General features: G+C 39.6%; 1 protein-coding gene across 3 annotated transcripts; it reads right to left on the reverse strand.

Moving 5' to 3' along the window:
* Nucleotides 1-7,123: 7,123 nt before the first annotated feature.
* ZBTB21 (zinc finger and BTB domain containing 21) lies at nt 7,124-22,644 on the reverse strand. 3 transcript variants are annotated; one of them, XM_042459720.1, is made up of 4 exons: nt 22,523-22,644; nt 16,104-16,214; nt 12,565-13,756; nt 7,124-11,580 (listed from the first exon to the last, which is right to left on the reverse strand). In XM_042459720.1, the coding sequence occupies exons 3-4, from the start codon at nt 13,741-13,743 to the stop codon at nt 10,597-10,599; spliced, it is 2,163 nt and encodes a 720-aa protein (XP_042315654.1). In that variant the 5' UTR covers nt 13,744-13,756; nt 16,104-16,214; nt 22,523-22,644; the 3' UTR covers nt 7,124-10,596. The 3 variants fall into 3 exon arrangements, with proteins under 3 accessions (XP_042315654.1, XP_042315652.1, XP_042315653.1); XM_042459718.1 differs by having other exon boundaries at nt 7,125-13,756; XM_042459719.1 differs by lacking the exon at nt 22,523-22,644 and having other exon boundaries at nt 7,125-13,756; nt 16,104-16,238.
* Between the last annotated feature and the right edge of the window lie 22 nt (nt 22,645-22,666).

The following is a 22,666-nucleotide window of genomic DNA, read 5'->3' on the forward strand; positions in this document are numbered from 1 at the left end:
ATCCATCTCGTACCCATAATAAATGCAGGTAGGTGGCTGTAGCTTCTCCCAGCCCCCCTGCATCTGCTATTTAGGAATTATACAGATCTACCTTGCAAAATAATTTTAATTAATACAAGAAGTAATCAATGTATGAGATATTTACACAAGTCCATCTGTCTCTCAGCATATAACCAACACTCTGGAGTGGCTCCACTATTTACTGTTCTGGAAATAATCCAATGTGTGTTTCTCATTTGAAAATGTTTCCCATCCTAAAATGGCATGTTCAGGGTTTTAGTATTTGCCATCATTACAATCAAAGTTTACAACCCATTCTCTTTTCAACATGTTTCAGGCAGAGCACTTAAAAAGGGCAGGATTACAAAGCAACTAGTTTCCACTGGCCAGCTAGTGAGATCATGGAGTTGATGCAACACATCAGAAATAAGCAGCTAAGTGCAGTGGTGAAAAGGCATCACTCCAATTCCAAAGATCTGGCAATAGCGGAGAAACAGAGTAACAAGCAAGTAGCCCACAGCTGCACAAAAAAATTGTTTGATGAGGTACATACATTTATGAGCACGCATGATGTGCAGACTGTTCAGTACAAACTCCCCAAATCAGGGATTCCCTTTGTCTCTAAATTTCTAGCCTCACAATGACAAGTACATCTCAGCAAGTTCAAAGTAAACATTAAGATGCAAGCCTACAAACTTATAATAACTTACCAGAGAGCAAGTCCAGTGGAGCTGAATAGGCTGCAGGTCACAATGAATTCAGTGGTATGTATTTACTTCCATGCTTGCACAGGATTGAGCTGTATATCATGTGCTTCAAGGTATACTATAAATGACCATCAAATTCCATTGAACTCATGGCATCATATTTACATGTTAGAACAGGAGTAATAGCACACAGTATATTAGGAGTGCAAATGAGACAGAAACCACTCAAAAGAACAAGTTTATTTTACTCCAAATTTTCATAATAAAGCTCTAGTTAAAGAAAACATACAGTAGAAAAGTAATACAAAGCAGCAACATTACATTAAAAGAACAGTTCTGAAACGAGGAATTCAATCCTAAAAAAGGTTATTTAAATTCCTACTTAAAATTCAACATATACTTATTAAACTAGTATATAATGTATACAAGATGTACATAATGATAAAAAAAAATGTTTTCAGTTTGTGTTAAATGCTTTTATTTTCAAATCAAAAGCAGCCTAAATAGAATTTTACAAGTCTTATTGTGAGCTGGTGGTGGCTACACCAGTTACCTTTTAAAGCAGCTCAAATTTAAATTGGAATATAAGATTTTGTTTTGTTAAGTTTCTTTTGAAATGTATTTATCTATTGAGTTGACCTTTCTCTTTTAGAAAGAGAACAACCAGCATTTCAGACACCTGAAAGGAAAAAGGTTATGTATAACCACCTAAGAGCAACAAAAGGCAACACAGAGCAAAATAAAAGCATGATGCAGTCTACACTATTGAGATTCAAGAAGACCTATAAAACTTTGGAAATATTCACAACTAGACTTCTGACCTATCATGCATGTACTGTCTAAAGTTCTTATATGAAGCACCTTTACTCAAAGGTTTGAAATAAATGGCCTTTTTCAAAGAGATGATATAATCATAAAATGATTATCGTAATCCCCCTCCTTTGGACACTGAATAGAATGCTGTTGAGACCCACACAGGATACCTATCTTGATCATGTTCCTTTATAATAGGGGTGGCCAAAGAGTAGATTGCCATGTATTCTTGAACTGTAACTCTAAGTCTAGCTATAGCCAATAGTGAGAAACAATGGGAGTTGTAGTCCAAACACACCAGGAGCTCTTTCACAGTTAAAATGCTGTGATTCTACTGTAACTACCATGGCAGCATCCTGTGGAATCCTAGAATTTGTAATTTAGGGAGGAGTATTTTGAATTCTCACGTTCAAGTGCCTCACCACACTACAAACTCCATGATTCCATAAGATGTTACTATGGTGGTTAAAGTAGAATCATAGCGCTATAATTATGTAGCATGGAAAGAGCTCCCTCCCTGCTCTAGAAGAAAGATACACCATGCCAGGGATCCTAAGTAGTATGGCACTGTTGCAGAAAAAATTAGTTCTATAAATGCTTTTAATACTGATGAACAATAACCACAATAGGAAAAGGTAATGACAGGCCAAAATAAAGCTGCTTTGGGTCACTTTGGAGATATGCTGTTTAAATGATGCATGCGTCCTAAGAGCCCAGAAGCCATGCCAAAGCCACACTCCAGTCCTAAGGATTGGAGTGTAGCTTTGGTGCAGCTTCCGGACTCTTAGGACACATGCATCAGTTAAACAGCATACTTCCAAAGTGACCCAAAGCAGCTTTATTTTGGCCTGTCTGTATGGGGCCATACTTTGATATTACCCTAATATTCACACAAGAACATGTAAACAATTTCCCCAGAAACAATAGGCACACGCCAGGGAATTAAACAATTTCCCCAGAAACAATTAAGCACACCATTTTCAAAGCACTCAAGGAAATAGTGGAGGCATCATTACTAATAACCATTTCCCCATTATTGTTGTATGCCTTCAAGTCATTTCTGACTTATGGTAACCCTAAGGCAAACCTATAATGGGAGTTCTCCTATCAGAGGGAGGTTGCCTTTGCCATCTTCTGAGGCTGAGAGTGTGACTTGCCCAAGTTCATCCAGTGGGTTTCATGGCTGAGTCGGGATTCAAACTCTGGTCTCCAGATTCATAGTCCAACACTCAAATCACTACACCATGCTGGCTCCCTGTGCCTCCAATAAATAGATGAGGCAGGTTTTATAGTTTCAAATACCTATAATACCTGTTGAACCAGGTAAGACTATGAGACAACCAGTCTGAACTCTCAAAAGCAAAAAAAGGAATGTTGTTTGTATGTATCCCAAGAGTCTGGTACCAATTAAATATATGATGCTAAATGAAAATGTAAAAAGAGAGGAGTGTATTACTTTACAAACAAAATAACCAAAGTTACTGTATAGTTTTTAATCAAACCCAAGTTGAATTTATCGACATTTTCTTAGACTTGATAGTAGGGTTGGATTTATGGGAATTACTCCAATATTTCACTGCATATATACTCACTAATTTTACAGTGCCAGATGGTGACAAGGAATTAGTACAGAACAGTCAAAAACTGTTTCAGCATCCAGGAAGCGCTGCCATGAATTCAGAAGCAGGTAGAAGCAGTAAAAAAATTCACAAGTAACACAAAGGCAAAGTCTCCAATGTGTGCTAAGTGCAGGATGACACTGATGTAAGCTATTGTAATCATCAGATTTAAGGATGGGTGAATAGTCTGATACAAAAGTCTCATAAACACAGCCAATGGTTGTATGTGTGTTTATGTGTGGCATAATCTAGGATGTAATTCTAAACATACTTACCTAGTAGTAAACTTCAATCAAGTTCACTGGGACTGACTTCCAAGTAGACATGCTGTTAATTACCAATATGATTGAAAAAAGCTAGTTTTCTGATTTCCCGTTTCCCTTTCACAAAAATACAATAAAGGCAGAAAAAGCAATTCTGGTACACTTCTTAAGTTTGTGTTCATACCTTCATACTACCTATATATGTAGTCTTTATTTTAATATCTATTATCTTAAGTATTCCCTTTGGAGTTGCCCATTTATTTCTACAGTTCACTGGAAAGATGTATTTGTATACAGCATTTAACAAAACTCTTGGTCAAATCTAAAAACATTTTATTCAATTGTTGTTGATTATAACAGATGTATGTTCATTAAGCTTTGTTAGGATAGTAATCCAATTACAGTATTGTCATGAGCCCCATTTAAATTCCTTCAATTTCAAGGATGACTCTTGTTCATATTGACATGAAATTTGCATTTAAGCAACTGGTGCATCTACACTGTTAAAATAATGCACTTTGACACCAATTTAAGTGCTGTACCTCCATCCTACTGAATCCTGGGATCTGTAGTTTTACAAGAGCTTTAGCCTTCACTCCCAGAGTGCTGGTGCTTCACAAAACTACAAATCCCAGGTTTCTGTAGAATGAAGCCCTGGCAGTTAAAATGGTGTCAAAGGGCCTTATTTCTAGTGTAGATGCACTCTTAATGAAAGAGGAACACATTATGTCCATCTTAGCAAAAGCCAGAATAAAAACAACTGTAATAAAGCTTTAAGCCTGCTATTTTTCTTGCTACATACCCCAAATCCTCCCATATCTGAAAAATTGTGAACATTATTAGATAAAAATAGAAATTCAAGTAAAAAGTCAAAGCCCTTTTCCTTACAGGAAGACAATACTGTATTCTAAAACACTGCAAAAATTAAATGGGATAATAACAAATTAAGTTTTCACTTATTTTTTTATTACAGTCAAACTAAATATATTCCTTGAACATGATTCAAACTATATAATAAACACATCTTCCATAATTTATAACTATTAAACATATATTAATCTTTCAGTGGAAGTATATTTATTCGATGTTCAAAATAAAACACTCTTAGGTATTTTTAAAAGTAGTGAATAAAAAGCTTGAAGGGAAACCTCTGTTTTAACATTTACAAAAACTTTGAGAGGAAAGGTTTGGTTTATACACACACACACACACACACACACACGTCTGAAAACAATCATATACAACAGTCTCACCATTAGGAAAATACATTTACCGCAGATACTACATTGTTATTGTTTCTGAGGAAAAGCCCTGTTTCTTTAAGAGGTGTAGCACACTTTTTAAAAACTGGTATTTATTGTTTTTAAGTCTCGCTATAACCCCAGTGCTATCATAGTGGTAATCCTGATGATGCTTCCATTTTTTTGCTTGAGGTTTAAATTAATTATGCATGTTGTTAGGAAGGCATGTTTTGTTGTTTCTGACTAGGATTGTGATGAACTTATTTTGGCAAGGCTTTCAAGCAGAAATTTAGCAGGTGAAATATTCCCAACATGGGCTCAAGTGCTGGCAAAATGTTTCTCCATGGAATGTTTGCCTGCCATAGGTCTGTTTAAAGGCACAGAAGCCCTACTAGAATAAAATACTACTAGAATAAAATACTGGTGGTAAGACTTGTAAACAACTGGCTTCAGTCCGTGTCAGAATGACTGAAAGTTCACAGAAGTTGACTTTAAAGCTTGGTGTACAGCCCAGCGGAAAAACACAACTGGTTCACATTCTCCTTTTCCATTGCACACAATTGGTATTGATCATCTACAAGCATGCACTCATGTAGGATGTGACAGCAAGGGACACAAGGCCCTATCACATCACAATGATGATTCCACCTTAATTGCTGTGGCTGCACCCTTTGGACTCCTGGGATTTGTAGTTTGGCTGATAGCTCTAAGCACCCTTCTGTAAACTGAAAATTCCAGGGTTCTGAATAATGGGACCATGGTAATTAAAGTGGACTCATAGGGCTATAATTGTATAGTGTTAAAGGACCTATTCCTAATGCTAACTGCATATACTTGCTATTTGTTAAGTGCAAGGATATATAGTGTAAGAACTGCTGAATACAACCATAGTTTTATTCTATTTAAATAAATGGGACTGTTTCTCCCTAAATATTACAAAGCCTCACTGCTTAAAGATTGTGCATGAACCTTGTTACAACCTCAATCCATTCCTCAAATAAAGATGAACAGGGAATAATTAAAGCTTTCTCAGGCAAGCGATTAAGGCCCGTTCCACACGGGCACCCTAGAACATGCTCAGTACTTACTAGGGTTAGGAAGGGGCATCCTTTCCGGACACCCCTAACCCTAGTACATGCCGAGCGTGTACAAAATGGCAGCACCCATTCTACATGGGTGCTGCCATCTTGATGTCGCAGACACTTAGCGTCCGCACGCCGTGCAGCGGAAATGACGCCGCGAGTGCGCCATTGGCGACTTGCGGTGTCATTTCCACACCGCAAAAAGAGCCCACTTTTTGCAGGTTCTTTTTGCTGCGTCCGAGAATTGTGCGGTTTGTCCGCTGCAGTTCCTGGATGCAGCAACCAGCAGCACCGGCAGAGCACCCTTTTTGGGCGCTCTGTAAAGCGCCTAAGACACTGCTGCAAAGTTTGTTGTTTAGAGCAGTGGTACTCAAATTTTTTTACTTCTGTGAGCCTATTTACACCTACATGCAGACATCGCACTCCCCCATTCAATATATTATATGAATAAAAACATTTTGTTTATTTAGTGTGCGTATTTTCATTCGCACATTCATGTATATTAATATTTTAACAATTTGACATCTTTCAAATTATGCTGAACAGTTTCAGTAAATTCAATATTTAACTCAACACATGTGTAAATTTTACACATAAAAAAGCTTCAGAGGAGGTGGGATCAGGGCCTCCAAGTCTCATTCCCCCCCTTGAAAAAGTCTTGCATCTCCCAGGGTTGTCACCCCACCATTTTGAGAACCAGTGGTTTAGAGATTTATTGCAATCTGTTTGCAGTACAAAGACAAAATATATTTCTAATACTACGAATCAAGAGACTTCATTTAAAAAAACAAACATGGCAACCAGAGAATATGGTAAAAACTGCAATTCTAACATATTTGGGAGAAACACCCAAATGGGCCCATACAGGAGGTACTTCTTTCAGTGGGTAGGGTTGCCATACATCCGGACATACAAACATACAAACCGGGAAAAATGTAGGACAAAATTTTCAAATGTAGGACACATTTTTTGTGTGTCCTACATTTGAATAGGGGAGGCTTTCCCTCGCCGCCTGGGCCCCGGGCCTCGCCGCGATCACGGCGGGGAGCGGAGCCCAAGCGGCAAGGAAATCCTCCTCTGAGGGAGGCTTTCCCTCGCCGCCTGGGCCCTGGGCCTCGAGGAGACCGAGAAGGAGGGCACGGGGCCGCTGGCGATCGCCAGGGCCTGCCCTCCTTCCTGGCCTCTGAGGAGACTGAGATGGAGGGTGCGGGGCCGCAGGGAGGAGACTGAGATGGAGGGTGCGGGGCCGCAGGGAGGCGGGGAGGCGCCACCTCCCCCTTCGCCTCCTCCGCCCAAGGCCTCGCTGTCCTCCTCTTCCTCCAAGCGGCCATGCGAGGTGGAAGAGGAGGAGGGCAGCGAGGCCCCACGGGTTGCAGCGCAACCCCGCTGCAACCGGGCTTTTCCCGGTTTTTGGCGGCACCTGTGACGTGAGCGAGCAGGTGCCGCCAAAAGCGGGAAAAGCCCGGTTGCAGCCGGGTTATGGCAACCCTATCAGTGGGCTACAAGAAATTAAGGTCCTGAAAGAATCCTATTAGAGTAAACATGATTTTATCAAGTAGCATATTCCTTTGCCTTGATTCAGTGGGAGAAATGTGATCCTCAAACTTTCTCCATCACCAGCACAGGCAACTAATCCTCAACAAATACTGAAGCTCTGAGAGTATAATTACTGCAACAGTGCTACCATAAACAGTGACAGTGTTGCAGCTAATTTAAGCAGCTGCTGCAAGTGTCCACTTGGAAGCCTGCAATCTCCTGCTCTTCTCATAGACAATGTATGCAGCTTGATCAGGAGCCACTGTGTTTGTAGCACAGCTGCTCAGCCACTAGATGGCTTAACTCCACAGCATGCCTGGGTTTTGCTTGGTTAAGTTGTCGGTGCTGACAGGAGATTGCATCAGTATTCATGGTTGCATACAAACACTCCTATGCAAGCCACATTTTTATTTAAAGAGCTTGATATCATATTCCACATGAAATCCAAGTAATGCCTCAATGCAATCTTCAGTCATCTGTTTTGGAATTCACCTCCAAGAAGCTAATGCATGGGCACTGATAAGGAATTATGTAACTGTAATTTAAAGCATCCGCAAGGCCCAAGGATCCCTATCGCTGCCTTGGCATTAACTGGAGTTCCCAGGGAATAGAGTAAGAAAGCCCAATGCTTTATACACCTTCCATATTTCTAGAGGTGAAATGGGCAATTGTCATGGACCACACTGGCCCCTGGGACAGGATCTTGGAGGGCTACATCCACCAAGTATTTTTTTTTTTTAAATGCATCCAAATGCACCCTCCCCTCGTTTTCATCTTCTTTGGGCCATTTTTAGGTAAAGAAGAAACCCTTTCTTCCCAAAAGGGTCACTTCCTGTTGTAAAAAGCTTCTCCTGGGGCTAAAACAGGGGACCCCAATACATGAAGAAATTACTTCCCACATTCCTGGGGAACTTTTTGGGGACAAAAACATTAGGTACTAGGGGACACAAACAGCCTTAGCATCCATAATTTCTGCACCCCTGATCTAGAGCTTTGCCACTTGGATTAAGTTTGAAAGAAAACAGAATACATACACATGACAGGTGACTTTTACTTAGATTCTTGAAAAGCATTTCCCCATGCCTTATCAAAATCTGCATCTAAACCGTTTTAAATTTTTAGTACTGGCAAGTTTTAAAATAATCCTAGCAGGGGTATAGAACTGTTTTTCAAAAATGAAAATTTAAAAGCCTTAACACACACACACACACACACACACACACACACACACACACGGGCACTCAATCCCATAAAAATATACTCAGAAACAAAATTACTTTCACTCCTTATAAAGCATGAATGAATCACAGCTACTCAGTTAGTGCTGAGCATCAAACATTGCTGTGCTGTGCCATAATAAACCAATAATTAATCACAAACTACTGTAATTTCAATGAATTTGCAGCATTTGTGCCCTCACTGTTCATTAAGGTGAAAGTCCATTACAGCAAGTCTCTAAGATGTCACTAGTAATAAGCTGTTGTTGTGTGCCTTTCAAGATGTTTCTGACTTATGGTGATCCTAAGTCATGGGCTTTTCTTGGAAAGATTTGTTTAGAGGTTAGCCTTTGCCTTCCTCCAGAGATGAGAGTGTGTGACTTTGCCCAAGTCCAGTGGGTTTCCAAGGCCAACCAGAGATTTGATCCCTGGTTCCAGAGTTGTACTCCAACATTCACTCTACTACACCACACAGTTTTAAGTCTAAATTCTTGACCAGGAAAGAGAATTGAAAGTAGCTCCTGGTAAGTATCTATGTTAATGATTCTATTCTGCTATTTAAGGGCAAAAGTCTGCTATTATTTGTCACCCTACTTCACTCATCTCTCTCAACTTCAATAGAATCAATATGCACATTTGAATAAATGTGTGGATGAATAAATGTAAACCTCTGTGCACACAGAGGGTTTTGCATACATCTGAGCGATAGAAACTTTTTGGAAATGTATTCTGACCACTGCCTTAGAAAAAGGTAATGAATGTGTGAGCTAATATGAATGGCTAATATGTAGTGGAGTGAATGGGTTTACATGCTCTTAACAGCAAGCATGATTGTAGTCCAATGCCACAATTAAGTGATTAGGTATGCTTAAACCCCCTGAGATCTGTTGTCTTAATCATACTTAACGCTGCACTGGATTGAGACTCAAATATTTTAATTACTCTTTTTTAAACAAATGTACAAAAATGCCCAAAGTACATTACAGGACAGACAGAAACATTCTGCTAATTTTGAGCCCTGTATTTATGAAATGCAACATTTGTTGTGTTGCACTGCCCCCTTTTATGACCTAGGCATACGTAATAGAGATTCTGCATTTTTATTTTATTTACACATATGTAATGATATACATTTTAACTTTTTATTCAGAACTTTCTCATAACCCCTGTTAAGCTCCCAACTACCATCTAACGTAATTATGACGACTCCTCATATTCCAAACTAGCATATTCATACATTCTATTGTAATAAAACACGTCCACACCAAAGACAGGTCAGAAGAAACAACATAAAATGTAATTTTTGACACTCATTCAATGCTGTTTCATCTTAAAAGTAATGCAATTTGCATTAAGATATCTGATGCCTGCTGTTCATCACATAATTCTTGTTACCAAAATATCTACAGAATATCAACCTCTGAGGATCAAATAAAGAAGTACAGTATTTCTTATTCCTACATTCTTCCTTCAAAAACTCTTTAAAATAGCTGGAGGCAGCCTGGCTGCTACTTTACATATAAAAATTCAGATATTCAGATATTGCTAACCTTAAATTGTATTGTATCTTGCACAATATCCATACATAAAATGTCAGTAACAAAAAATTCCATATAAATCAGTTTTCATTAATGGTCAAGTTAGCTCAAAGGAGGTTTTATTTGTTATTGCTAGCATTCAAAGTCAACACAGCAAAGCACTCAAACCACATATTCCCTTATGGTCAAATGAATAACTAATATTTATATGGAGCTCATTAAAATAATCTCTGTGAAAACAATAAACTAACTGTAGGACTCCTACTACTCTTAACTTTGTTGTTGCTTTTTCTATATGAAGTCATTTCTACTGGCATCATAGGATGGGGAAGATGTAATCATATTTTAATGATTGTAATATTCTGTAACTAAACCCTAGACCACAATACCGCGAACTGTGAACAATTTGCTAATAAATTAGTTTACCATAATCTCCACAACCAAAAGAGCATTTAATTGTTAAGGGTTCTTGTCCCTCTATATGTATGTGCATATGTTTCATTTCAATGATACATCTTTAGAAACATGGAAATTAAAGAATTTTATAAAACTCCCTATAGGCACTCTTTGTACTCCCCCCCTAATTATGTGTCTGCTCATGACTCCAAAGACTAAACGCAGTTTTGAATGTCCTGTGACAGAGTTTGCACATATACTGTCTTTTGAAGGTGATAGCTGAAAGTGGTGGTGCATGGTAAAATAGTGTGTCGGACTCCTGTGGAACAAATAATTTCTCAGTAGCCAAAGGGGTTTCTGACAAGGCTGTAGGGCTATCAGGTTCCAAAGGCTGTATTTTGGGCAGAGGTGGGGGTGGAGGCAAAGGTGGGGGTGATGGAGAATTAGCTGATGTGCATATGTCAGGTTCTTTACGCACCGGCTCCTCTGTAGGTTGCGCCATATGGGACTGGAAATGACTCCACAGACGAAAATTGGTTCGGAAGGCCTTGTTGCACACATGGCAAATGAAGGGCTTTACAGAGCACAGAAGTTCCTGATGACGCTCTAGCTGTTTGTGTATAGTAAAAATTTTCCCACACTTTTCACAAGGCCACAGCCCAGTATCCTTATTAGCCACCATTTCTTTGTGTTCCCGACTGCCTTCAGAGACCTCTTCCTCTACGTCATCTGCAGGTTCTTCTTTGATCTGAACTTTAAATTGTTTGGAAACACTAAGATCTTCAGGGAGGCATGAGGAATCTTCTGAATCAAAATTATTATGTTCCGAGGAATCACTGAAGACACTATCTTCTTTGGCTGCAACAAAGTTGTTCATTCTGTTAGTCTCTGACTGGGAATGCAGCCGTGAAGTATTACTTACTTCACCATTGTGTTCCAGAACAGGTAAACAAAAATTGTCTGTGGGAGTCATAGTATTTTGATTGTGAACTTCAACTTGATGACGCCAAATACTGAAGGAAGATTTGAAAGTGCGCATACAATCTAGACAAGTAAGTTTCTTGTATTCACATGTGATTTCATGGTCATGCTTCAGCTCTAGAGAAGAAAATCGAAGGCTGCAGTAAGGACAAACGGTTGCATTCCGACAGAGCCGTTCATGATTTCCCTGTTCAATAAGAGAAGAAAGTTTAGCATTACAAAGACGACACTGATAAACCTTTTTGTTTTCTACTGGATTTTCAATGCGAGTATCCTCTTTCGGTTTAAGAGCCTTAAAACCTCCAACTGATTTTTCCCCTGGGTGCATTTTTATGTGCTGCTTAAACTGTGATAGGAAGCGATATGCTTTCCCACAGTAGGTACAAATGTAGGCTCCTCTGGCTCTTGACCTTAGGTTTCTTTTAATAACTTGTGCTTGTGACCCAGCCTGTCCCTGAAATCCTTGCTTGCCACGCCTTAATTTAACAATCAGAGCCTTTTTAATCTCTCGTTCTCTCACTATATCAATTAATTTCCTTTGGAATTTTTCATCCAAGACAGTATGTGAGCTGGAAGCAGGTGAAGGGTTCTTCACAATCCCATGCTGTGTCTGGCAATGTGTCCAAACTTTGAAGTTTGTGTGAAATCTCTTATGACAAATATCACAGGCATATGGTTTTTCAGGGTTATGGTACATGTTGACATGACGATGAAAGCCTGCCGTTGATCTGAAAATCTTAAGGCAGTGTTTGCACTTAAACTTTCTGCTAGGCTTTGTTTCTTCTAGTTCACCACATTCATCTTTGCTAATGTCAGAATCAGGGTACTCAACAAAAGGGATAGGATTTGAGTTTTCCTCAAAATTGTCCTCTGATTCAGGGGAAGCATGTTCATCAACCTTAATTTTTTTGGGTGGCAGCCTTCTGTCTGCTTGAAATCTTCTTTTAGCTGGAAGTCTACTAAGATCTCTATATTCACCTTCAGTTTTAACAGAGTTACTTTTATTGACAGATGATGATGCATCCCCCACTGTAATTCTTATTATTTCGGAAGGATCTGAGAGTGGGCTGCTAGGTTCAGTTTTTATCCGTATTTCCCTAAGAGGAGAAGTTGCCTCCCTCTCTGTTGACTGGGAGGCACTAAAGGATCTAAGGCGATGTGGATGCATTACCTGTCTCCTGTCATCAGGAGCTGTGTTTTCTGAAGACTCTTGTACAGATGCCTTTTGAGAGATTACATTTAACATTCTTCCTTCTGTTTTGTTCACCACTGAAGATTCTTGAGAAAGCTTCAGATCAAAAGATGATGAATACATAGGAACTTGACTATCCATGGACAGTGATCTCCGAAGGAGACTTTTTACAAGTGGTCCACTCCTGTCAATACTTTGGTTTTCAGGACCAGACACCCTAGAAGGGACTACTAATCCTAACTTTGAATAGTACAACAAATTCCTGTCTTCTCCTGGACCAGCTCCTTTTCCTGTCTCTCTTAACAGAAATGTAGATTCCGATGAGCTGCATAGAGACACAACTGGTGGACAAGGCCTCTTCAAGGGCACTTCAGTTATTTTTCCTTTTAGAAGCTGATCACTTCCTCCTGGTTCATCTGCCACTGAGTCCTTGTCTGGAAGTGTTTTTTGTGACAAGGCTGCATTCCTTTTAATTCTGTTTTGATCATCCAATGCACCTGAGGTTTCATGAGACTTTGAGTATCTTAAAGAACTGTCTTTCAACCATCTCCTTTCATTTAATGACAAGCTATGTAAAAACTCAGGTGGCTGAGTTTGTGGTCTCTTAGTTTTGACAGCAATTGAGGACAAAGGTTGAGAATTATGGCTTATGTCATATGGGATTTGACCAACATTTTCCCGTTGTGTTTCATTTTTGCTTTGACAAACTATGACACTTCTTTTTTGGGAGCTGCTTTCATCTTCCTCTTGGAACACTATTTTTTTAAGGGGACATGCAGGTAAAGGAACTTGAGGACTTCTAGAGACAATGTTCGTAAGAAAGGAAATTCCGAGACTGTAGCCCACTTCTTGCACGCCTGCAAGGCTGCTTTTCTCAACAAACAAAGATGATGAGTAAATGTAATTCAAAACATTGTCAAAAGTATCTGGTTCACAAAAGTCAAGCTGAAATACTGACTGAGATTCATTTTCTTTTTTAGTGAACAGAGTCTGAAAGTATTCACTGCTGGCAGCCAGAACATTTTTATGGGCTCGAAATTTTTGGTCTCCAACTATAAGGACAACATCACAGAGTTGCCCTTTCAGACGTTCTTCATTTAAAGCACTGAGAAGAGAAATAGCATGTGCTGGATTTATATAATGTAAGAGTCCCTCCATGATTTAGATTTACCTGAAAAATATAAAAAGACAAAAATACAATGTAGTTTCAGTTCAGTTTAAAACAAGGAAGTATTTTTCTCTTTACCATTAACAGATCGAAGCACCCCAAACATCAAGAAAGAGGCATACGGTCCTCTATATATCATAGGTTCTAACTAAACATTTAATAGCAATATACAATTTGTAAAAAATCAAGCTGTCTAGAAGGAAAACTACCATAGGAGTTTGCAACATGAAGCAAATAATTGTTCTATATATAAAATGGCTAATTTACCTTAGCTGACACCCACTATCAAAGTAGCTAAGTAAGCTTTTTTAAAAAATTACTTTGTGTCTTCCCTGTTCATCTGTAAATCTTAACACAATTAGAACTCCCAGGTTGAAAGCAAACTACAGTACATATTAATGCTTAAGGTCAGATTTTTAAACAACATTAATTTGTCAGCACAGATTAAGGCTATACAGTAATTTTAAACATATTAAGACATAAACTCTGATCAATACAGTGTACCCAGTGGAACTGATTTCAATGGAAACCATTTGCAACTAATTTACACAAATTGATAACTTAGTATCTTTGGAGAGCTTAGCTTTTTGCATGTTAAATATATATTCTAAGGGAATTAGTGCTCATTCCCTTTTATTCACAGTCTTCTGAAGCATCTTGTTGCTGAAGCTGGTCTCTTAAGAATATTTGGACCAGTGGTTCTCAAACTTTTGACCCTTTCCATCCCCTTCATATCTGCATACAGACTTTGCACTCCCTACACTCGACACAGTATATGAATAAAAATATTTTGTTAGTTTAGTGTGCGTATTTTTGTTCACCCATTCATGTATATCATATTTTAACATTTTATAAGGAAATAGTTCTCCTCCTCCTCCCACCCCTCAGTCAGGGGTTCCAAGCATCCTTCTTGTCTTTCTCTTGCCCTCCAGGACAGAAAGGGTTTGGGAAGTGGAGAAAGAGGAGAGACCAGGGATTCCAAGGTTTCGACTCCCCTTGAATAAGTCTCACCCCACGGGGGTTCCACCCCACAGTTTGAGAACAACTAATTTAGACTATACTATTATACAGACTTAACTGGAAGTTGTTCTGCTAAATTCATGTAGGACCTGATTCCATACAAACAGGGGCATCACTAGGGGGGTACGGGTAGTACCAGATGACACCCTAATGGAGGGGTGACACCTCTGCTCCCTGAACATCTGCTTTGTGGAAGAAATGGGCTGTAGCGTTCACCCTCATCCCTTTAAAATGCCGAAGAGATGGTGTGAGTGGGGAGAGGGTCAGTGGTAGGAGAAAGGAGAGAACCTAGGGGTTTTTTTTTTTTTTAAAAAAAATTAAATTTGAACTTTTTGAAAAATTTGCTTGGTAAATTTCTTACTCTGAACTTTTGTAGGCAGTGAGGGAGAGATTCTTACATCCAGAATGCCAGATCTGCAATTTTGTATAACACTATTAAGTGATACTGACAAAGTAGATCACTCTTAATCCAGGCGGGTATGCATTAGCATTCTTGTACACTGGGAATATTTTCCAGCCACCTAATTTTTGAATTTACTTTTCTGTCAACTGGGACCCAAATATACATTTATAACTGAATGCTTGCATTTATTGCCTGCCAAATTTTACCTAAGATCAGAATGCTGATTTATGCTGTTTTTCTCACTATCCATGCAGACTGTATTTTACACTGTATAATCGGCATAGAATATTTATCCACAACTACATTTGATGTTTAGGCCTTTTCCGATTATACATTGGGGCCTCCAGATCCATGAATTCAACCGATTGCAGATTGTCATGCACCATATTATTAAATAGTGGCAATGTGAACTGAAGCGTACACATTCACATCACCGCCATTTAATATGGAGTGTCATCATCTGCATTTTTTTGTATCCACACAGGGTTCTGTAACCAACAATGGCAGATCTGAAGGGCCCACTGTAATGCTTAACCAAACATCAGTATTACACAAATGTGCAGCAACAAACCAGGCTTACATACAACATATTTCTCTCTCCTCTTCTGGCACAGCTATAAGGAAACTGAAATAATGAACTTCCTATTTAAAAATAAAGTTCTCTCCAGCTCAGATGCAATGGGGAATTCTTATCAATTTAAAACAGGAAAGGGATGTTCCCAATCTCTTCCTGTGGCCATGTCAGGAGGTGAGCAAGGAGACGTGAGACCACGGCTCACTGCTGCTGATTCACATAACGCTAAACAGTGCTTTAGAATTATAATTGAAATGAGCCTTGGTCTTTTGCCAAATAATGTTCCTCATACAGAATGTTTCTCAAGCAGTACAATCTTAAAACAAATTAAACATAAAATAACTGAGACCTACCACAAAGCTTTCTTTTCTTCTTCTCAAATACACCCCAAAGCCACAGAGTTCTTACATGCAGAATCACATTTTCTCCATAATTTACGATTATCTTGAAGTCTGTACCTCAGTCTGAGAGAATGGGGAATAAAAAACCTTTCACAATCATTAGCATACAAAACAAAGACTTGCCATTATTTGCAGTACTCATTGTCATCTCAAACTCTTTATGCTCCTGATTTTCACTCTTCTCCACTTTTTAAATGAATGTATTTTTAATTTTAAAAAATCTTTAATGTAAGTTGAAAATATCACTACAAAAATTAATTAAATTATAGATTTTTCAAAATTTAGTCTGTGAAAATATAAAACATTGCGGCAAAGCCCTTTTTAAAAAGTGTTTTTAAATCAAGAATGCTGCACTTCATAATCTAATTTCTATAGTATTTCTACATTACTTCTGAGTTGTCTCCTGAACCTCTGCCTAGCCCACCTTCTTTTTCTGTATTTGTCTGCATTTAACCTGCAAAGTGTTGTTCAGGACAGAATGCAGTAATATTTTAAATGGCTTGTCCTTATCACATCAATGGCATGCATTTCTTCTGCTGACTGTTCAGTCTCCTAATCAGGTTGTATGGGGGAGATGTGTCTTCTGGTTCACTTCAAAATTTATTGGGCCACCCTGCCTGAATGTGTAGTCATGGCTGCAATAAAAATAGATTATGTCTGTTGTTGCTGCAATGCCTCCCTTCAGCAAGTGATTCTCATGTTACAATAGCTCTACTGGCTACTAGTTGTTTCCAGGCACAGCTCATAGTATTGATCAGTGGTGGCTAGAGGCTTCCATGTCAACAAAGCAATGAAATCACTGTGTATTAGTCTGACCTTTAAAAAACAGATTTCCGAATTACAAAACCACATCCTCAAAATAGGTTCAGCACTTTGAATAATCCCTTTAAAGTTCAGAGTAGTGCCCAAAAGTAGATTCACAACTAACTGAAGTGATAGCCAACACTAGAACCATGTTATTTGAAAAACCACACTCCCATCTGGGTTATAAGACCCTCAGAAGTTCTCCCGACAATCCTTCACGGGATGCAAATTTGCCAGAAATGGAAGTGAGGGGGAAGGCCTTCTTGGTGTCTGCTCCTGAGTTCTGTAACTTCCTGCCAAGCGAGGCCAAGTTAGCTCCATTTTTATGTCCTTCTGTTGGCAGACATATGTTCGCATGTAGAGAGGCATTTAACCCTTGACTTGTTAGTTTGCTACAATAAATTTTTACTGGTATTATTTTTGTAATGTTATTGATATACTTTAATCAGTTTCCTATGTTTTGATTACAGTGTTGTCTTTTATCTTCTACAGTATTTCATTGCTGCTAACCACGTTGAGAACCATTTGTAGTGAAAAGGCAGTTATAAAGTCAATAAATTAGAGTTTAACTACATTAGCACAAACTGCTGAAGAGCACTGCTTGTTTTTTAACAGATGCCATAATAAGACGTCAATGATTAAGGGACATTACACTTACTGCTTCCCCCGGCACTCCAAACTGGCTTTATAAATTTCACCTTGATGTTTACTAACATTGACATCTCTGTACTGCTGAATGTTACTAATGTTAACATCTCTGTGCTCCTGAAACAAACAGCTAATGTAAAGATATTTATGTTGTAAAAAATCTTGCCATATGAATTCACTGCTTTGCTAAAGTCTCTCACTCAAAAGCTGCTTAGAGCCTTGTGGTGCTTCAACCCTTTGACCAGAGAGAAGGTCCTCCCCAGCAGATCTCAAAGTGTGGCCTGGTTTGTAAGGGAGAATATGAGCCTGCAAATAACCTGTGACAAAAACAGTTGTCACAGAACATATTAAGTAGTTTGGTGCTTTTTCCTTAAAAAAACAACAGCAACAAACTACTTAGTAGGTTGTATAAATAGTATAAGTAATAATTGTGTATTACCTTAGTACTCCAAAATATTTCAACTTTAGTACAGTACAAGTAATATTAATGGAAAGGTACATGTTTGCATACAATTGAAAAGGCTCTGCACCTATCCTTAAAAAGTCCTTTGCCATACGGCATGCCAGTATTGAAACTAAAGGAAGCTGGGTTTTTTTAAAGACATGAAATATGTAGTATGTGGAATATGACAAGAGTCCTAGCTGATACATTAGGAAAAGTTAATGAGACATGTATTCCCTAAAATATTTTCTTCCACAACAAAAAGGATATGACTTCAAAGTAATACTTATCATCTCACTTCTGAAACACTAGTTAATGAAACCGAAACACTAGTTAATGAAGCTGAGTCTATTGTTATATGAAGCAGTGAAATTTAGCTTAAAAAACTATGGCTACATTAGAGAATGAGTAGATAAAGAAGTGTTTTAATGGACTGTACTTGATGTAGTGTGATTTGTTTTTGTACGATTATTTCACTAATTTACTCTGTTAAAATAAAGGCCTTAAACAGAGGTGGAAACCATACAATCCTCCAGATTTTGTTTGGAGTGCAAGTTCCAGCAGCCCTAGTTAGCACAAACAACAGTGAAGAATGCTGCAATCCAACACACGGGGCCACAATTCCCACCAGAGTGCAAATCCAACTGGCAGCCCCAAACAGAACAGACCCACTGAGTCAATAAGGCCATAAGTCTTAAACACATGCAAATTCCATTAATTCAATGAATGTAGTCTAGCTGGGACTGGTGATTAGATTTAGGGCAAGTATTGTCATTACATTTGATAAACATTTTACACTGCCTATGTGTATGTGCCACCACGTCAGCAGTTCACTGCATAAATTTCATAAGGTTTTCTTCGGCAAGGAGTACTCAGAAGTGGTTTTGCCATTGCCCTCCTCTGAGATGTAGCCGACAGTCCCTGGTATCCCTTGGGTGGTCTTCCATCCAATTACTAAATAGGCCTGACTCTGGGAACTGATACCTTCAGGATAACATATATACTCATGTATGTCGACTTCATGTATAAGTTGAGGGTGGATGTGAGGGTTAAAATTAGGGATTTTGATATGACCTATCGATAAATTGAGGGTAAAACTTAGGGGCATGTAACAAAGGTTGTAAATGATGAAGCAAAGGAAAACGATGCCAAAGAACCTACAAAATTCTAGCAGGCATAACCGTTTGCCCTCACCCTAAAGGTTGGATGTTTGAGCAAATTACAATAAATGGTGGCTCTGAGATGTGTGTGTCTGCTCTTGCCTTCTGCCACTCTTCTCAGAGAAGCAGATGATTCCTTTTTTGATAACTGTTAAAGTGCAGTAGTTACATTGACCCATGGATAAGTCAGCCCAGGTTTTTGAGGTCAATTTTTTACTACAATTTCTAGACTTATACATGAGTATATACAGTATTTAGGCTACTTCATTAGAAAATGTTCACACTTCATTAGAAAACTTTGGACAAATCACAAACTCCCAATTTGATCTAGCTCACTGTATACTTATGACAAAATCCTTCTGAAAAATATGTTGATGAGAAAACCCTATGCCAGGTGCCCCTTAGCATTCCCATAAGTCAGAAACATCTTGAAGGCACCTACTTAATCCCATCTTGGGTATATCCCTGTGCATTAATTTCTACAATTCTTACCTATTATAATGTCACAGCAACTTTAATCTATTTCTAAACTCATATAGGGGGTCCAATCCCATATTAGTTAACATTATATAATGGCTGATTAACATAAGGGGCTTGCATCTATATATCTATATAGTTGCAAGCAAGAACAGACACAACTCTAAAACACAAATGTTCCTGAAATGACACCTTCTGATGCTATTCAAAATGCATGTTTATTTTTTTTTCAATATTGTGGAAAAAAATATGAAACATTATACCCTATGTTTGTGAAGCAGGGTGTTTCAATACACAAGGCAGAGAGATAGGAGATGATTTCTTACTTGCAGTACAGACATATTCTGACAGACAAGCAGCAGGGCAACCAGAACAAGCTGGCATGGCTGATTATTTCATGGGTAATTATTCCTGGTAGTGGAGGTCATAATGCAGGCACTCTTACTTAACCAGAGCTGGGAAACAGTTACTCCTCTGCTGAGGGAAGGGTTGTTGAAGATTAGGTGTGATTGGAAATACAGTGGTCCCTCCATATTTGCTGGAGTTAGGATGTGAAGGACATCCATGAATGTGGAAAAATTGCAAATTAAAAAACACCACTCTTTTAACAAGAGAGAACACTTCTCTAGGAATCTCCATTGCAACTCTATGGCCAACATCTGCCAGAACCTGATCATACAGTTATGCTAGAGGACTTACAAATGCCTAGAGAAGTGTTTTCTCTAGGAACTTCTAAGTCCTCCAGCACAACTGGTCAACTTCTGGCAGAGTTGCATTGAAGGACCTAGAGATCCTACAGAGAGCATATTAACCAAAACCGCAAATAATCAAATCCACAAATGTGGAGGTGCAACTATAGGCTTGGAGAACATCCTGCCTCATATCCAAGTCCACCTCTTTTTTACCTGTAATTTCTTACATAGCCTAACTTGCCGGAAACCTATACAGCTATAGCTTTTGGAAGGTATCCACATTTGAATAGCAAAGCTTTAATGTCTCATCATATTTATTCAGTTTTGGACTATGCAAGAAATGAAGCAAAACCCATATGATTTATTGCAGTTTGTAAATCAACACAGGCTGGATCAGGGAGGGGGGGAAGAGAGAGATCATCACAGTATTCAGTACAGTGTGAAAAAGTATTTAATGATGATGCATACTCTGCAGGGCCAAATCCAGACAATCAGGCTAACAAGAACTAACCTGGGATGTGATTCATTAGCCGTGGAATTTGCAGATTCAGCCCCAGAACTCTTTTCAGAACTAGGGGCCAGTTCTTGAAACCACAAGGGGATAATGGAAAGAATATATATATATATATATATATATATATATATATATACACACACACACACACACACACACATACACATATACACCTGTCCCTCCATATTCGCTGGGGTTAGAGGCACAAGACCCCCACGAATATGGAAAAACCCGCAAATAACAAAAGCACTGTGTTTTTACCTGAGAGAACACCTCTCTAGGAATCTCTAGGTCCTCCATTGCAACTCTGGTCAACATCCCACAGGCACTGACCACAGAACTGCACTGGAGGAGCTAAAAAAGCCTAGCAGAGTATTCTCTCCAGGAATCTCTAGGTCTTTCAGTGAAACTTTTAGTTTAAGTTGACTATAGAGTTGCACTGGAGGACCTAGATATTCCTAGGGAGGATATATTAATCAAATCCGTGAATACTCAAAGATGCAAATGTCAAAGCCGCAAATATAGAGGCATGAAAGTAAAGAGCGCTTGCACAGAATCCTTCCCAGGCTGCATCCGCACTGCAGAAATAATCCAGTTTGATCCTACTTCGGAGCCTCTGAACCAGTGGTTCTCAACCTTTGGTCCTCCATTTGTTTTGGACTTCAGATCCCAGAAGCCTCAGTCAACTTGGCCAATAGTCAGGAATTATGGGAATTGAAGTCCAAAGCATCTGGAGGAACAGAGGTTGAGAACCACTGTTAAAATAAAGCAGTTTGGTACCACTTTTAACTGCCATGGCTCAATGCTGTGGAATTCTGGGAACTGTAGTTTGTCGGGGGGGGGGGGGCTCTGGCACAATGAACTGCAATTCCCATAATCCTGCACTTTATTTCTGCTAATGCATGTCTCAGGGGTTTAGATAAGGAGTAAGCAATTTCTAGCCCTCCAGGTGTTGGTGGACTACAACTCCCAGCACTCCTCACCATTGGCTGTGGCTGATGGGAGCTGCAGTCCCACAGCACCTGCAGGGCCATTCCTGCTCAGTCTTCCAATGTCACACTGTGGGTCCTCCACCGTCATCCCAGACTCAGGATGTGAAAAGAGCATATAACTAACAACCAGGGCAGTTACAGTCAGTATCTTTTCACTTTTGCTGATGATTAAAAAAAATAACCTGCTTGGTCAGAATGACATCATAAGGCTCAACAGCCTACCACACCCATTTTCCTGCGCATGCTCACAAAGCCCTCCCCTCCTCTCCCCTCCCGCGCCAGAGACCATCCCCAGGTTAGTCGCGTGTGCAGTCATTTCATCTCTGGGCACTGCGCAGGCGCAGTAAGGAACTGAGGCCACGAGCTGAGAAAAGGGCAATGGACATGCGCAGTGGCGAGCTACCAGCACGCGTCTTTCAGGACGCAAGGCAGCTGCTGGAGACCGACGCATGCGCCGTGAAGGGGTGGGGTACCCGTTTTGTAAGCGGCGCAGCCGCACACGGCACTTCGGGTGTGGTGGGGGGGAAAGGATACCTCAGAGTTACGTCAGGAAAAGACGCCTTTGTGGACGGGGAATCCCGCGCCTTTGTCCGGCGGGGGGAGCCGCCTTAAAGGGGCCGTACACGGGGGCCCGTTACTCACCTGTTTCGCCGCAGGACGGGTTCCCCCCTTTCCTCCCGCCCCGCCTCCCTTTACGACTCCGCCGCGCGCGCTGCTGCTGCCGCCACCGCCGTGATTCCATCCATCTTGAATTTGACGTCATCCCACACTAGGGATGAGGTCATC

The sequence above is a fragment of the Sceloporus undulatus genome, chromosome 3 (genome assembly GCF_019175285.1).
Source record: "Sceloporus undulatus isolate JIND9_A2432 ecotype Alabama chromosome 3, SceUnd_v1.1, whole genome shotgun sequence".
Classification (NCBI taxonomy): domain Eukaryota; kingdom Metazoa; phylum Chordata; class Lepidosauria; order Squamata; family Phrynosomatidae; genus Sceloporus; species Sceloporus undulatus.

Bases quoted from the DNA above. Each gene is read 5' to 3' on its own strand.
- ZBTB21 (XM_042459718.1), bottom strand. From the start codon at position 13,743: ATGGAGGGACTCTTACATTATATAAATCCAGCACATGCTATTTCTCTT.